General features: G+C 43.6%; 1 protein-coding gene across 1 annotated transcript in view; it reads left to right on the plus strand.

The window, feature by feature from the left end:
- Window positions 1–15,564, plus strand: part of Itgb1 (integrin subunit beta 1) — a 43,210-nt gene extending 27,646 nt beyond the window's left edge. Inside the window, exons 8-16 of the mRNA XM_038312858.1 lie at window positions 353–448; window positions 928–1,017; window positions 2,745–2,885; window positions 3,272–3,471; window positions 5,348–5,586; window positions 5,725–5,947; window positions 7,385–7,617; window positions 9,402–9,568; window positions 14,450–15,564. Of these exons, the coding sequence (XP_038168786.1) occupies window positions 353–448; window positions 928–1,017; window positions 2,745–2,885; window positions 3,272–3,471; window positions 5,348–5,586; window positions 5,725–5,947; window positions 7,385–7,617; window positions 9,402–9,568; window positions 14,450–14,515 (1,455 nt within the window). The 3' untranslated portion in view covers window positions 14,516–15,564. The remainder of the gene's footprint in view (window positions 1–352; window positions 449–927; window positions 1,018–2,744; window positions 2,886–3,271; window positions 3,472–5,347; window positions 5,587–5,724; window positions 5,948–7,384; window positions 7,618–9,401; window positions 9,569–14,449) is intronic.
- The last annotated feature ends 2,238 nt before the right edge of the window (window positions 15,565–17,802 follow it).

Below are 17,802 nucleotides of genomic sequence, written 5' to 3' on the forward strand. Positions count from 1 at the left end.
AACTCCAGTTTTAGGGCTCTGACACCCTTGCCCAGACATACATGCAGGCACAACACAATGAGCATAAAATAGAATAAATCATGAAGCGTCTTACAGTATGGAAGTCCTTGAATGTATAAAAGAGAGAAACAAATACACGTGTGACCCACTCAGCGGTTCTTGGATATCTGATGTTTGATGCTCTTACTTGATAGTGTATGGGAGTGATTTGTTTATGAGTGCATACCAACTCAAATACTGTCATATTAGCAGTTGGGAGTTCAGCCTGGGCAACAGAGGGGGACCCAAACAAAACCCGTCATTGATTATACAGTGTATTTATATACTAAATTATATTAACTTGATTCCTTAGGATTATCCCTCAATTGCCCACCTTGTCCAGAAACTCAGTGAAAATAACATCCAGACGATCTTCGCGGTCACTGAAGAGTTCCAGCCTGTGTACAAGGTAAAGGGTGAGAGTTTCGCTCCCCCATTGCTTATCATTAGCAGCAGTTATGTCTGAGACAGGAAAGTGTGCTACAGGTGGCCTCACCAAACTGGACAAACATTGCTTATACTCGTTTTATCTTGTTTGTTTGTTTGTTTGTTTGTGGGCTTTTTTGGTTTTGGTTTTTGTTTTGAGGCAGGGTTTCTCTGTGTAGCCCTGGCGTTCCTGGCACTTGCTCTGTAGACTAGGCTGGCCTCAAACTCACTAAGATCCGCCTGTCTGCCTCCTCTGAGTGCTGGGATTAAAGGCGTGTGCCATTGCTGCCCGACCACTTAGATTCATTTTAATCTCATATTATTAAGATTGTTGTCTTTTTTTAGATTTGATTTTGAAAGATAGAATAGAGACCCAAGGTGTCAGAATAATTGTTTGTTGCCTTTCAATTGATTATAATTGATTGAATAAAGAATATTTATGTTTTGCGTATTTAATTGTAGGAATTGAAGAATTTGATTCCTAAGTCTGCAGTGGGCACACTGTCTGGAAACTCCAGTAATGTGATCCAGCTGATCATTGATGCCTACAATGTGAGTGCACTTCCACTGCTCAGCTTCGTGTTATGCCCGCAGTAAAGCACCCACTGCACACACGTCAGCAAGCTGGAGGGACAGGGCAGAGCGTTAGTCTTATGAGAGCATAATTTAAGCCAAGCAGTAATACTCAGATAAAGGCAGATGGGTAATTACAGCCCTTGTTTATGTGTCGTTAGGCCGTATATCTCCTAGGTGGAACAGGAGTGAAGCACAGCTGACATTTGATGCACACAGCTCTTCTGTCTCTTCTCAAAGTTACCTTTGTAGAGTCACTTGTTATTGGTTTCTTAGACAGGGTGTTTCTGTGCGGCCCAGGCTGTCTGGGATCTCACTATGTAGACCAAACTGGCTTTGTCCTCACAGAGATGCACCTGCCTCTGCCTCCCACCACCATGCCTGGCTAGATGGTCCATTTTTGATGAATGATACCTGACAAGGACCTTTTACTTCTTCAGAAGACAGACTCAGAGGACATGCTTCTCTTTTTTTCAGTAGTAGTCACACACTCGTATGTATGTACATACATAAGCAATAAGCATGCCATCTGGGAACTGAAACTAGCAGAATTCTCTCCATTCAGGAGCATAAGTCAGAATGCTTGTGATGATTCCCAGTAAGTACCAGCCGGTGATCACTTAAAATGACGCGCGGGCACCTGCAGTTTATGGTGACTGTTATATACTATATATACCGTTTCCTAGATCTCCCGTCTTCGGTAGGTTAAATTTAGATTAAAAATAGTTTTTACCTTCAGAGTGTGTGTGTGTAGGTCACAGGACAACTTGTGCGGTTAGTTCTCTCCTTCAGCCACATGGATTTGGCATCAAATTCAGGTTGCAAGTTGGGGGCAAGCTCCTTTTACACTCTGATCCATCTTAACAGCCCTAGGATTTTTTGAGACAGTATCATGTGGGCCAGGTCGCTTTGACTTCTCAGTATAGCCCAGGATCTAAACTTGTGATTTCCTGCCTCCACCTCCCAGGTGTGCTCCATCATGTCTGGCTTTTGTGCCTAGAGTCCCAAGATTTTGGGAAGTTTTGGCTCGGAGGGGTTTGGCCAAGACAACAGATTCGAATCGTTTCACATTCTCCCGTTCCGGCCTTTGTCTGCCCTGACAGACTGTTTTCCTCACTGGGCACTGTCCTGAGATGTCTGCTCTTCTAAAGACACTGGCTGGACTCTGCCTGTTGGCTGTCCCTGTAGTTTATCCTTGTCAGTGCTGAGACCCAAGCCCAGAACCTCGTGGTTGCTGGGCAGTGCTGACCATCGAGCTAAATTCCAGTTCTTCAGACTCTAGGGAGTGTTTAGGAGGTGACCAGATGCCAGTGGTCCCCAGTAACTTGTGTGCCCTATTGCTCTGATCTCTGATTAGCTGGAAGGGGTAGACCAGAGGGAGCCTGTGACATCGTGTGACACTACCGTAACCCTAACCTAACTGAGCTGCAAGCACCAGCTGTGTTCTTAGGATTCCTCATACCCAGGCTGTTTGCTGTGAGGTCATTAGCATTTTAGCTGAATAATAATAAAAAGAAACACTTTTACATTGTATTCATTATTTTGAAGGTTGGACCCTTTTTAGAGTTGGTTACTTTAGATTTTCTAATACCCTGTGAATTAATTATATTGAAATGATAGGGTTTTCATAACATCTCATTTCATCCGTGTGTGTGTGTGTTCAGGTCATATTTTACTTCCCTGTTCATGGTTAATCTTTCTCTTAGTCCCTTTCTTCAGAAGTCATTCTGGAAAACAGCAAATTGCCGGAAGGAGTAACAATAAATTACAAATCCTACTGTAAGAACGGGGTGAACGGGACAGGAGAAAATGGACGAAAATGCTCCAATATTTCCATTGGAGATGAGGTGCGTTCTATGAGTGTTTTCTATGAAAAAGGAAAAGCATGTGTAAAGAAGTTTAATTTCGGGGCTAGAGAGATGGTTCAGTGTTAGTAAGAGCGTTGATTGTTCTTGCAGAAGCCCTAGCTGGGTTTGATTTCCAGTGCCCGTATGGTCATGGGGGCTTCCAGCCACCTGTAACTCCAGTTCCAGGGTATCTGATGCCCTCTTCTGACCTCTGTGGGCACTGCATGCACTTGGTGCAGAGACATGCACGCAGGCAAAACACCATACACATAAAATAAATAAATCTTTAAAAGTTCAAATTAATCTAATGAGAAACATTAAATGAATAGCTTTTGAAATATTTTTATATCTATTAAGCTTGTTAATCTAATTTTTTTCCCTTTAAGGTTCAATTTGAAATAAGCATAACTGCAAATAAATGTCCAAATAAGGAGTCTGAAACCATTAAAATTAAGCCTCTGGGCTTCACTGAAGAAGTAGAGGTCGTTCTTCAGTTCATCTGTAGGTGTGATTGCCAAAGCCGTGGCATTCCAGCAAGTCCCAAGTGCCATGAGGGGAACGGGACGTTTGAGTGTGGAGCCTGCAGGTGAGTGCAGCCTGCCTGCCGCAGGGCAGGCGCATTCTAGGCGGCTTTGCTGGGGATGCCCGTAGAGGATAAAATCGTAAGCCCTCTGCTCCGTGACTTGCTCACATACTCTGAGGCGCTCTCTGCTGATACTCCACAGGGGCGCTTTAGCTAGGTAAGCAGGGTGTCCACACTCAGGGCAGCCTTGCGAAGGCTCTGCTCTCCTGACAGCACTCAGTTCTCTGCAGCAGTAGAGGGAACTTGTAGAAATCGTCAAACTGATAGTGATGATTTTCTTTTAAATTTTGTTTTACTTTGAGAAAGGGTCTTGCTTTGTAGCCTGAGATGACCCCAGGTTTATGATCCTGCCGCCTCAGTTCTTGGGTTATAGGTAGAAGCCACTGCTCCCAGAGTTAACTGACAGTTTTATCTATGAATTAGTTAGCAAGAGAAAGCAGTGCTTTCCTTGTACTGGATTAATTTGTTTGGCTGGGATAAAGAGAAAACAGTACTTAAAGTTTACATTTATTTATTCGTGTGTGTGTACGTGTATGTGTACCCATATGTCATGGCAGGCTTGTGTGTGTATGTGGGTGTGTACCCATGTGCCATGGCAGGCTTGTGTGTGTACCCACGTGCCATGGCAGGCTTGTGGAGGTGAGGACAATTTTGGGGGTTCGTTCTTCATCTACCATGTGAAATCCCAGGCCCTGAGTTCAGGTTGTCAAGTTTGGTGGCAAGCACCTTTACCCCCTGAGCCATCTAAAAATTAAACTGCCTTTTCTTTAAAAGTTCTAATAGAATTTTTAAATCTAAATGTCAGCCCCACATCACTGTGGTTTTGATTATTGGCCCAAAAGAAAAATGAACAGCTATGTTTACCATCAATTTTTAGTTTGTGGGTTTTTTTTTTTTTTTTTTTTTTTTTTTTTTTTTTTTGCGGGGGCTGCTTTTCAATACAGGGTTTCTCTGTGTAACCCTGGCTGTCCTGGAACTTGCTCTGTAGATCAGACTGGCCTCAAACTCACAGAGATCTGCCTGCCTCTGCCCCGCACCCCGCCCGAATGCTGGGATTAAAGATGTGCATAACCACATCCCAGCTACCATCAATTTTTAATTACCATTTTAAATAATAATTTAAATATTATATTTTTTTCTGTGTTGTATTATTTCTTGTTTGAATCATTAATGTATCTTTTTAGACCAGGTGTGGTGATGTACACCTTTAAGCACTCAGGAGGCAGAGACAGGGAGATCTCTGCGTTTGAGGCCAGCCTGATCTACCGCATGAGTTCTAAGATAGGACAGGGCCACACAGGGAAACCCTCTCTTCAAAAATGAAAACAGAAAACAAACAAAAATACCATTTTTAGTAAAATGGCATTTACTCAAAAAAGATTTTCTAAAAAATTCTTTGCCATCATTTGGAGTCAGAGGCAAGAAATTCTCTGAGTTCAAAGCTAACCTGGTCTACAGAGAGTCTTACTTTCTTGAAAAATGGATTTGTTTTACTTTCCCAGATGTTTTGTTTGTTTTGAGGCTGGATTTCTCTCTGTAGCTTTGGAACCTGTCCTGGAATTCACTCTGTAGGGCAGGCTGGCCTCAAACTCACGGGAATCCACCTGCCACTGCCTCCTGAGTGCTGGGATTTGTTTGTTTGTTTGTTTGTTTTGTTTCATTTTGGTCACAATGGTTCCTTGCTGAAGATGAATTTCCCGAGGCCGCTGCTTGTTCTATAAGAACTTGTGTTGCTGCTGTGTACGTGCATATGTGTGCGTGTGTAAACACGTGCCCTTCTCTCATCTGACAGAGTGCAGGGCGGGCATCCCTAGCGGATAGCTTGCTGGTGTGAGGAGATTGTACACCTTTTGTTTATGGACTGTTGGGTCTTCGGCAGGTGCAATGAGGGGCGTGTGGGCAGGCACTGTGAGTGCAGCACAGACGAAGTGAACAGCGAAGACATGGACGCTTACTGCAGGAAGGAGAACAGCTCAGAGATCTGCAGCAACAACGGGGAGTGTGTCTGCGGGCAGTGCGTGTGTAGGAAGAGAGATAATACCAACGAAATCTACTCTGGCAAGTTCTGCGAGTGTGATAACTTCAACTGTGACCGATCCAATGGCTTAATTTGCGGAGGTGAGTGAGCCCCAGCCGTAGCTCCGCAGTGCGGTCGCCAGACCTGCTCTCCTCTGTGTTGCAGCTTGGTTTTGACGTGTGAATAATTGCTGCTGTGGCCCCTTTACCATTGTTTTGAGAAATGTTTTTTTGTTGCAGGGAACGGTGTTTGCAGGTGTCGCGTGTGCGAATGCTTTCCCAATTACACTGGCAGTGCGTGTGACTGTTCCTTGGACACTGCTCCGTGTGTAGCATCAAATGGTCAGATCTGCAACGGCCGGGGCATCTGTGAGTGTGGGGCCTGTAAGTGTACAGATCCCAAGTTTCAAGGGCCAACCTGCGAGACGTGTCAGACCTGCCTTGGTGTCTGTGCAGAGCATAAGTAAGTACTGCCTGGCTGCTTCACAGAGTTAACTCACTGTGCTGACCCCGGTGTCCACTGTTAGACCCGCAGAGCCCAAGGAGAGTGCCGAGACATTAGTTACACTTCAAGGAGAAATTTGCTGCTCTTTATGTATCCCATTTTTTATGACCTAAAAATTCTTTTTTAATTTATTTATTCTGTATATAGTGTTCTGTTTGCATGTTTGCCGCTTAAGTTATTGTTGTGTTATCTTACATATTTAATGTGTGATATCGGTCCAGTTTTATGCTGTGGAGGTGTGTGTACATCCTTGCACGTGTATGTATGTGCATGGAGGTCAGACAACCTTGGTTGTTGTTCTCAGGACCTTCTGCCTTTGTCTACTCAGGGTTTTCATTGACCTGGAACTTTGCCACGTAGGCTAGGACAGGAATCCCCCTGGCTCTCGCCCAGCACTGGGATTCCATGCCTGGCCTTGTATGTGTGCTCTGGTGATCTGCACTCCGGCCCTCACGCTTCTGAGGCATCCTCCTTACTAACTGAGCCTTCCCAGCCCCACCTTTCTTTATTCTGGAGACTAGTATTCTTTGTGATGTACTAATGGGAAATGTATTTGTAAGAAAAATCCAGTTGTTAGTATTGACTTGGAAATCTTACTTGGTTTACTTACATTTGTTATAGAGCTGAATCGCTAGTTTGTTCACTGAAGAATGTTGAATTGTTAATGTGTTTTATAAAATTTGTAAACAGTTTAGACTTGACCATGGCTGTTTTTGAACTTGAGGTCCTTCTGCCTCAGCCTCCCCATGCTAGACGTCTAGGACCCCATGCTTGACCACCAAGGGCTCAGACTAGACTTTTACACACATTCCCAGGTCTGCAGTTTGCTCGTGGGTCATCTTGGGCATACGTGCTAGAGGTTTGTCATGGACATGTTGGTGTCTTTACGAGAAGGACCCACTGTGCAGGCCTCACTGGCGTCTGTGCAGCACCCATAGCTGTGCTGTGGATGTCAGGTCTGAAGCCGACTTAGGAAGTAAAGTTTGCTAATCAGATGTTGGGCAAATCCTCGATGAGGCCTGGTCTTACCAGGCCTCACAGGCACTGGCCTTTACTGAAGTTCTGTCTCTGCCAGTGGAGGGCACGGGCTTGCCAGCAGCTTTGGTAGCGAGAGGCTTCTTGGGTGGTTTGCCTCCAGTGCACGTGGCCCAGGAGGGTCTGGAGAATGCCCTACTTGTCCCCTTACTCTGTGTCTGCAGCCTCGCCAGCCAGGGTGGTGCTTGGCCTTAGTGGCCGTGCTTGGCTGAGGATGCTGGAGATGGGGCTCTCCCGTGGAGCACATTGTTCCTCTGTGCTTATGCCGCCCTAGGTCAGCATGGCCGTCAGTTTAGCCTATGAAGTACTCTAAGCAAAGTCCGTCTTAATCCGTGCTAAGTGTACCGATTTCTGTCTTAGAGAATGTGTTCAGTGCCGAGCGTTCAACAAAGGAGAAAAGAAAGACACGTGTGCACAGGAGTGCTCCCACTTCAACCTCACCAAGGTGGAAAGCAGGGACAAGCTGCCCCAGCCGGTGCAGGTCGATCCCGTGACCCACTGCAAGGAGAAGGACATTGACGACTGCTGGTTCTATTTCACCTACTCAGTGAACGGCAACAACGAGGCCATCGTGCACGTTGTGGAGACTCCAGGTAGGCAGAGGTTGGGAGATGCCTTCTTTCTGTGCTCTGACATCGGAAACAGCCTGGGTTCTTACTATCTAAGCTTGTGCTGGAAATTTTTCTCTCGAAGCTTAAAGTAGAACATGGCTAATTATATAACAACCCAGGAAGAGAGAGGTCAAGTTTTAAGTTTCCTGAGTGGAACATTTCAAGACTAAATGCAGTAATCTGTCCATAGAAGTGGCATTATTGATGATATTTAAGTCTGAGTTTGATTTAACTTTAGGTATTGGGAGAGGTCTTCTTAAAGATGTTATTAATGTGAATTTGTTCAAATTCCCTGAAATTAAGCATATTTTACCTTTTTTCCTTTCATAGCCTTTGTAGATTCTTTGTCACTTTTTTAAAGATATATTTAGTATGTTTACATAATTATGTATGCCTTCTAGAAGAGGATACTAGACCTCCTTACAGATGGTTGTAAGCCACCATGTGGTTGCTGGGAATTGAACTCAGGACCTCTGGAAGAGCAGCCAGTGCTCTTAACTGCTGAGCCATCTCTCCATCCCTCTTTGTCATTCTTTATTATTTGTGTCTAGTTTTTTTTTCCCTTAATGAATGTATTTTAGAACATATGGTGAGCATCTGTCTATTACAGGATATTGTCCAACTTTTTAGTTTTTAAAAGAGAAATGTATTTATTTGTGTGTGTGTGTGTGTAAAGAAGGTTGTCAGCCTCCTCACAGGCACCGTTGCCCACTGAGCCATCTTGTGGTCTTTGCTGTGGTCTCTAGCTCTAGGCAGGAGCTCTGAATGCTGCCGGGTGTCTCTGTTTTCCCTCGGCCTAGCAGTCTTTGAACACAGAGTGCTTGTTCTTGTTTCTGTGATGTTTACGTTTTCTGCACTGTGTCCCCAGGGTGTTGATATAGGTAGGGGCTTGCTGACTTCTGCAGTGGCCGTGACACTTTCTGATTCCGTTTTCTGCACTGTGTCCCCAAGGTAGGGGCTTGCTGATTTCTGCAGTGGTCTGACAGTACTTTGACATCATACCAGAGTGCAGATCAAATTGAGGAAAAAATGCATCTTGATAAAGCCTTTTAAAAAATTAACCAATTGCATTATAGTGTGTGTGCGGTGGGAAAGGTTTGTGCCAGGCACCTTTATTCATGCACATAAGGAATTTCTCCAGTTAACCTCACTCTTTTTGTTTGGCTTTGGGACAGCTCTTGGCTGGCCTGGAACTCATGTCATAGACCAGGCTGACTTAGAAGTTGTGACAGTCTTCAGCCTCTGCCCTTGAGTGTGGGCCTATACTGCCATGCCTGGCTGCCAACCATCTTTTGTGTATTTTTTTTTTTGTCATTGCTTAGTACTTTATAATCTTGAAGATCATGTTTTTAATTACATATAAGCTTTTCATTATTTCTGATGCTGTTAGGATTTTTTAAAATTTTCAATCTTTAGGGAAAAAAATATGTTCTGTAACCTCCAAATAAATGGCCTACTGATTGTATTTCCTGCAGTTTTGTAAGCTCCCTGGTTAGAACCTAGTATCTTTGTTTGTTTGTTTGTTTGAGACAGGGTCTCATTATGTTATGTAGATCAAGCTGACCTCAAACTCATAGAGGTTCTCTTGAGATTAAAGGTACCTGCCACATTACCTGGCCTAGAACCTAGCGGGTTTTAGATAGGCTTTGGGGTAGTGCAAGTTTCCAGTACTATTGATTCTGTAAGATCCCATCAAGCTCTTGTGTTCTTGTGAACTTTGTGTGTTCTCAGTCCTTGGATGCTCACATTAACCTTCTCATTTGCAGACTGCCCTACCGGTCCCGACATCATCCCGATTGTAGCAGGTGTGGTTGCTGGGATTGTTCTCATTGGCCTGGCCTTGCTGCTTATTTGGAAGCTTTTAATGATAATCCATGACAGAAGGGAATTTGCTAAATTTGAAAAGGAGAAAATGAATGCCAAGTGGGACACGGTGAGTTATGAAACATCTCGTGGGAAGCAGGTGGGCTTGTGCAGTGTATGTAACTTTATTGCTGTGACTGACCTTTAAAGTCCAATTTAAATATTTCGTTCCCTAAAGCTCATTATTCAAAGAATTTGCATTTGCTGGAAACCAGAAGCCTCCTATTGCAGTAGACCATTTATGAGGATCCATATTCTGCATATATTGTGGCTAGTGTTTTTCTTTAATATGCTCTGCTCATTACTCTACTGTACAGTCTTAAATGATATCAGGTGTCTCAGGCTACACTGAAGAATGCCCTTCCCCCCATGACTTCGGGGAAACATAACCAAGTCAGCAGTTCTGAGACTAGAGTGATGGGAGGGCCGACCAGAAGGCGGGATACCTGGGGCCCTCTTGGGGTGAGTCCTGTACAGGTGTGTTCGTGTATTTGGAGATACTTGGCCTGAACTCCGTAAAACTTGCTTAATAGAAACACAGGCTCTGCCTAGCGTGTGCTGGTTTCAGTGCTTTCAGGATGGAGTGGGGCGGGGAGGGGGGGTTGGCTAAGTGTGAGCTAAGTGTGGGCCCTTATGTATTCACATTTGACACAAGAAAGAGTTGATGTCTTCAATCAGCATTCTTAAATTGTAAATGCAATAGTCATGTGTCTTTTACTACAGTTAGGTTTGTTTTTTTTTTAATTTAGAAATCTCAGAATTGAATTGGAATAGAAATAGGATTCCATTTTATGGTGTTTATACACTATACATACCAATTTTCTTTCTGATGAAATCACTAGAAACTGTTTCTTTCACTTTAGCAAGAAAATCCGATTTACAAGAGTCCTATTAATAATTTCAAGAATCCAAACTATGGACGTAAAGCTGGTCTCTGAGTTGCCGTTCGTATTCCTTTCTCTTTCTATCCTTGCATGTGAACTTCTGTCTTTTTTTACTGCACCCTGTGTGTTTCTCAGCACTACCGCTGTTTTGTTTGGCTTTATTTATATGGCTTCCTATGGCTCTCTCATATGTTAACTTAGTACTTGGAATGACTTTACAAACAATAGGGTATAGAGCAGCAGCAGCCCCCAGCTCTGTCACCTCCCTGAGGCTGCTCTTCTCACAAGTCTGCAGGGAGGGTAGTGCTGCTGGCTGCTGCTGCTGGGGTGGCTGCAGAGGCGGTGGGACTGCTGTCCTGTGTTAGAAGGTCGTGATGTAAGGGACCACCTTCTGGGTTGAATAGTGAATTGAGTGTGAAATCAAAATGGCAAAACCATAGTATGGTGTTTGTGTTGTTCACAATTACAACTCATATTGCCCACACAGAAAGATTCTGAGACTTTTCAAGTTTTTGATTATGTGGGTATTCCACCGAGAAGCAGAATACTGTTGTGTGTTATTTATTAAATGGTTTTGACTTTCAAGTTTAAAACTAAAAATTTTTGTTGCTTATTTTTGCTTGAGACAAGTTCTTAATATGTAGCCCTGGTTATCCCAAAACTTGCTGTGTAGACCAAGCAGAACTTGAACTCACTTGATCCACCTGTTTTTGCCTCTTTTAAAACTCTCCTTGGGCTGGAGAGATGGCTCACACTTGAGACCTCTACTCTTCCAGAGGTCTGGAGTTCAATTCTCAACCACCACATGGTGGCTCCCAACTGTCTGTAGTGGGATCTGGTGCCCCCTTCTCCCACAAAGTCGACGTGCACACAAAGTGCTCATATACATTCTTCAGGAGGGCGTTCCCCGCGTAGGAGAATAGCACTGCTGTAGGACCACGCGGTTTCTGAACCTCGATGTTAATGAAAACGGACTTGCAGAAAGCCCTAAGTATGGGAATAGTGTGTGTGCTTAAAAGACACAGGAAGTAGCGATAACACTAGAAATCATGACTTGCTGGATCTCTTTTGCTGCCAGGGTTCTTTTCTACTTAAGGTCTAGTTTGTTGGTAGAAAGTTAACGTTGAGCTCACGTATGTCTGAAAGCGTGATGTGTTCCCTTGCTCTCACCTGGTACTTGGCAGGGAAACCCACTAGCTAGTGCCCTTACTGGGGTTTCATTTCTCGCCTTTGTGGGAACTATCAGGCGTTAACAATTTCATCTAGTTACTGCTCACAGGAGAATTTTCTACTTGTTTTATTGAGGTGACTATTTGCCCTTTCTGTGCATTCAATGGCACTTTGTGTAAATCATCGGTGGTTACTATTTATACTTAATGTGTATATTCTTGACTTAATTTTGACTGTAGTATACCTTCTTCAACTAAAATAAGTGTTTGAAACAAGAAAAGCAAGTGTTTCTTAAATTTTACTTATATATTATTGAAATGTAAGAAAATTTATGGCTATAGATTATCCTAAAATGTTTTCTTAATAAAATATTATTAGGAATTAATAAAAATTAATGAGAGTCAATAAGTCAGAAAAAAATTATACAAAAACATTTTTGTGATATGGGACCAAGGTTAATTACAAATTAATTACACTGTTAGCAGACACTGTAATTATGTGAGCATATAAAACTGCCATGTTGGGACACTGAAAAAAATTATCAGGTCTGTCCTTCCCTGCTGTGGATTACAAACCTCCCAGTTCGCATTGCACACCTCATATACCATGCACATAAACACTGCAGCCACCACTGTCAGCTGTTCCTCGTGGACAAAGAGGGACTCACTCCAGGGGTAGCCTACACTTCAGACATAAATTGGACTCACTCTGGGATCACCTACACACAGACATAAATACGCTTCAGCTTTGGGGCAAGGGCTGTACCCCGAGTGATTGACTAATCGGATTACTGTAGCGCATCTCCATCTAAACTGATGCCTAATACACACGGCGAGTTTAGCTTGATCTCTAACGTGCATGTTAGATTTTTGTTTGATTGGACTTTGAAATAATAAATATAAATGTTTGTGTGTATGGCAAAGCAAACTTCTCCAAAGGTAAGTTTTTTTTCACATAAATTCTACTTTAGACTCCTTGATAATAGATATTGAACTTCTCTTTTTTCTATTTTTGCTTTCTGTTTTGTTCCCTTATAATTCTTAAGCACTAAATAGTAGACCATGTTAAGTACATTAACGCAAAGACAGCTAAATGGAGTGTAAAAGCCTGGTGTGTTTGAACACACAGTTCTAGGGCCACACCCTGGTGGAAGCCGCGGCTGAGGGAGGATTGAGATGCTGAGCAGTGTTGTTAGTGTAAGAGGCGTTTGCTTGAGGGATCGTGTGTCACCGTGAAGTCACAGCAGCTGGAGTGCAGTCCAAGTGTATCCGAGTCACAAAGAGTGACAGATGCTGGGGCTCAGCTGACTTTCTCATTTTATATGATATTCGAGCTCAGGAAATGATTCTACCCACAGTGGGCATCTCACCTTAATTAAGATAAACCCCCACAGATATGGCCTGAACCCCATCTCCCACATAAGTTTAGATTGACATTGATATCAACCATCTATTCTGGTTTGCATTCTGCTGCTGTAATACACACTGTGACCTAAAGCACCTTGGAGAAACAAAAGGGTTTATTTGGCCTACAGGTTACATCCCCTCCATCATCAAGGGGCGCCAAAGCAGGAACTCAGGACAGGAACCTGGAGACAGGAACTGAAGCAGAGACCCCAGAGAAATTCTTACTGCTGTGCACTGGCATACTTTCCCTGATTTCCTTTCTTATCTAGCCCAGGCCAAGTTGCACAGGGGTGGCACCATCCACAGTGGGCTGGGCCCAATTAGCAGTCATGGAACTGCCCACAGACATGGCCACAGGCCGGATTGATGGAGGCAGTTCCTTACTGAGATTCCCTCTCCCAGGGAGACCAAAGCTAGCCAGCATCCCAGCACAGATCCTCCATGCTCAGAGAAGTTGTGCTTAGAGGGATGGGGGTGAGTCAGCTGTGTGGTCCTGATCTGACTGCACTCACGTAGATGCTGCGTCTTGGGAGATGCTGACCTTGCTCTCAGGGCTGAGTCCACACTGCCTTCCTCCCTTGTCTGTGCTCCATTCCCAGCACCTCAGAACATGCTTGTGTATGTTGTATGAACTGTATGTATCTCTGCCTAGATATGGCATTCTTTGCTTTGTACCTTTGCTTTTTATAGATTTCTGTTTTTTTTTTCAGTAATTTATTTTTAGTCATTTTCCCTTTGGATGCATTCCAAAACTTCTCATGTGAATCTCCCTTTCTGGTCCTGGTCTCATGTTAAGTACATTTCTATCGTGAAGGCTGTCAGATCGCCTTATTTCATATCTTCACACACCGTACTATACTCCCCAAGGACAGAGTTGTGATTGTATAATTATGATTGTTATTGTTCTGCTTAAAACACCACAGTCAGTATGTTTTTCAATCTTGAGAAACGTTTGTGGCTTTGAGTCACTTGCTGAATCCTCAGTGGCCTTCACTCAAGACTAGAACTGTGATCAGCATCACCCTTAGGCTATTGAAGAATGATAATTAATAGTCTAGGCATATTTTTGCACAGTACCATGGGTGATACTGACAAACATACCCAGAACACTAAATCAGTCAGTCCATAGAAGATCCCAGGAGCACAGTTCCTTCTCTAGGGACAAAGTCAGCCACCCCATTTTAGTATCAAGTACTCCTATGCATTAGGGTGTGTGAGTCAGGTCCAAGTGCTGCTTTGAGCTGGGTACCAGACCTTCAGGGGAGCCTCTGATGGCGGCTGTGAAGACCATTTGTGAGGCAGCACTCCAGGATGACGAACGGGAGTCTGCACAGCATTCCAGTAGCCCGAGACTGCGGGGGCAAGGGTGTCCTCTCTCCGCTCTGACAGACGCTGGACATTGGAAGTGGCTTAAGAAAACTGCAGCTTTTAACCTTGTTTTGGAACACTGTGATTTTTTAGAGAGTAACTGGTGGTTTTTGTTTTTTTTAGGGTGAAAATCCTATTTACAAGAGTGCCGTGACAACCGTGGTCAATCCGAAGTATGAGGGAAAATGAGCCCTGCTCAGGCTGATTCCACAACGCCGAGCTCACAGCAACATCGTCTTAGTCACATAGGGTAGCTTTGGGGCTCCGTGGCCAGGGTTTGTTCACGTGCAGGTTTGGGAAATGTACAATATGTATAATTTTTAATTTTTTTATTATTTTGAAAATAATGTTATAATCCATGCCAGGGACTGACAGAACACTTGAGAAAGGATCTCTATCCTTGTCAGCTGAGGTCACAGTGTGCCTTTTTAAACCCTTCCTCCCAGATCATTGGAATCAAGCTCTTTCTGGATTCAGTGGCACTGCTGGGTGATGCAGGGCAGAGTTGAGGCAGCAGCAGCACCCATATCTGCCCTGCCACTGATTGCCAGCAGAGTGCGGTCCAGCTGCCAGCTGCTTCAGCCTGCCGCTGCCCACTGGGCATGCCCAGCGCTGCAGCTGAAAGACACGTGTGCTGGCTGTTTCCAGTTAAATCACTTTGACACGGTTGTTTTACAAAGGCCATTGGGAAAATTCAGAGAGGTGGAAGGAAAAACTTAGCTTTAAAACCTGTGTGCCATTGCGAGTTACTTGATCCCGTAACTCTGACGCCTTTTCTTTATAAATCCAAGCTTGGAAAAAAGTCCTGGGAACTTTTCAGCTAAAGAGTCCCTGACTTAGCACTATTCACATAAAGGCCATAACTTTCATAGCGTTTGCTGAACGGGAACCTTTATATGAGTTATTTTACTGTGCTGTTCTGTTTACTTCCTGGTGCTCCTTTTCCACTTCCTCTAATTTTTCATGTGTCTGTTTGCAATTTGGGGTTAAGACTTTTTATCGTTTTTGTTTACTTGGCTGTTCATTTGCCTTCTTCACAAACACTCTAGGCTGTCCTGCTGCTTGCAGGGCTGCAGGGCCTGGGCAGGCCCAGCAGTTCAACCACTGTGCGCCTTCTGAACGCCTTCCCTGTGCGCTCGCTCTCACCCTAGTCACAGCCTTGTTTTAAGTGCCTTTTAATTTTGACAATGCTATTAACTGAAGTTATTTATTAAAATAAAAAGGCCTAAAATACTTAAGTGGTTTGTTTTGGCTCCATATTTTTGTTAGTTTTGTGTAGTTTTATGTGTTAAAGATACTAAGGGAAACAGCTCCATCCACTCAATAAGCTGAAGTGATTCATTTTAGACATGGGAAGTGGACATAGAACAGATTGCAGTTCCTGTCCCCCTGAGATGGGAGCTGTTTCATTCGTAGGTTAAGCAGAATGTTTTATGAACACCAGCTTAGACTGCTAGATGCTGGAGAGCTAACATTTAGGAGAGGGGTGAGATTTTTGATCTTAGGAAGAACTAAGGAAGTCTTACTTTCATTTGGTTTTAGTTATTTTTATGTAAAACTGTATTTCCATAAAAACACTTGTGTAAGGTTTAAAAGAACTTGGGTTGGCAAGGTAACGTAGTAGGGAAGAGATCTTGCTCTGCAGGCTGCTGATCTGAGGTCAGGCCTTAGTGCTCATGGAAGGCTGAAGTGGAGACTGAATCACGTGACCTCCACACATGTGCCGTGGCGTGTACATCCCCCCACACATGCACACACGGTAATAATAATAAATTAAAAGATTTAAAGAGAAGTAAGTATTTCCTCCTTGGATATACTATACAACAGACGTCAGGATGATGTGAGAAAAGAGGTGGTTCAAAGTTTTCCCCGTGGTCCACTGCCGTGTTAGCGGTAAAGGTGCTTGCTGCCTAGCTGATGACCTGAACTTGATTCTCGGGACCCACATGGTGGAAGCAGAGAGTGGAATTCTAAAAGCTCCTCTGTCTTATGCATGTGCTCCTGAGTACACACGTGTGCACCCATGAATGCACGTCCTACCGGCACACAACAAACAATAAATGTAAAAAAAAAAAACCTTAAAAGTGCTTCTAACACTCCAGCCATTTATGCTAAGTGGATTTTTTTCATTTATTTAAATATGGTTCCTAGTTTTGACTAAAACAAATTTGATGGTAGAATTTACATTCTTGCTAGTTTGTATGATCCGTGAGAAAGGTCTTTATCTTGTTCATATCTGTTCATATCTTGCCCTGTTTTGCCTTAATGTATCCTGTGTTCTGCTGTTCACACCCATGCTTAGTCTAGCTAATTTCCTTGTACTTTTATATAATAAGTATGACTTATACATTTTCTTTTCTAGAATGCAACTCTTACCTCATACCATAAGAATGAAGTTTGTTTTCTAGAGCAACCCCCCCCAACACATGAAATGATGACTTTGTACATTTTGTATAACATCTAATAGGGGAAGAAAAAAGTAAAAACAAATCATTTTTCTGACTGTAGAGATCTGTTTGTTGGACGCTGGGTGGATTGTTTATCCTTAAGCTGTATGCAAGGATACTGACGTTTGTATCATTTCAGGCTTGATATAGACAATTTCAAAAGATAATCTAAGAGATTAAGCTACACATTTTATATACAGACTGCATATTGAGACTTTATATTCTTGGAAGACACATAGAACTTTGCCAGTAAAATAATTTTTATTTTTTCAGCAATAACACATTATAAGTTCTGATGTACAGTATAGAAATTACTAAATAGTAAGGCTTATCAACATATTTGACAGTTTGTTCACATTGTCAAATTTTTGCTATTGCTCTGCTAAGTATTACTTCATGAGTTCCCTTGAGATAGATTATGCCTGGTAAAACACTAAGTCACAAGCACAGTTCACACTGTGTAGTGAGGCTGACATCTGTGGGGTGAGCTTGAACGAGGCTCTGCACTAGTCCCAGTTTGTGGCTGGGGTCTAGCTCAGAGCCTCCCCAGTACAATCCCTGCAGCGGCTCTGGTTCTTCCCGTACTTACCCATTCCGCCTATCCTCAATCCAGAGGTGTCAGTGACATCTGGACGCTTCTCTGCCTAGCAGTGTTGGATAACACAAACATCCTGAATAAAACCAGCTCATAGACCGAGTTTCATGTGTGAAGAGCTGAATGCCCTTTTTCTTGGAAGAATACCATTTCACTTTTGCCATAACAGCTGCTGTCGTGGCCGCTTTAGAGCGTGATGATGGTAGGGGCTGAGGCTACCGGTTGCCCAGTGTCCGGAGGGGACCAGAGTTCTTGCTCTCAGGACAGTGGTGAAGGGGAGGGCAGAGAAGGGCATTGAGAAGTAGAGAACAGCTCCCTGTGGCCAGAGGGGCCTTGGAATGGGTTCTCTGGGAGAGTTATAGAGGCCCTGAGCTCACTCTTCGTATTCTTGGAAACCCTGCTCGCTCTGAGCTGGTTCCGACTAATTCTGTCAG

This window comes from Arvicola amphibius, chromosome 15 (genome assembly GCF_903992535.2).
Source record: "Arvicola amphibius chromosome 15, mArvAmp1.2, whole genome shotgun sequence".
Lineage (NCBI taxonomy): Eukaryota > Metazoa > Chordata > Mammalia > Rodentia > Cricetidae > Arvicola > Arvicola amphibius.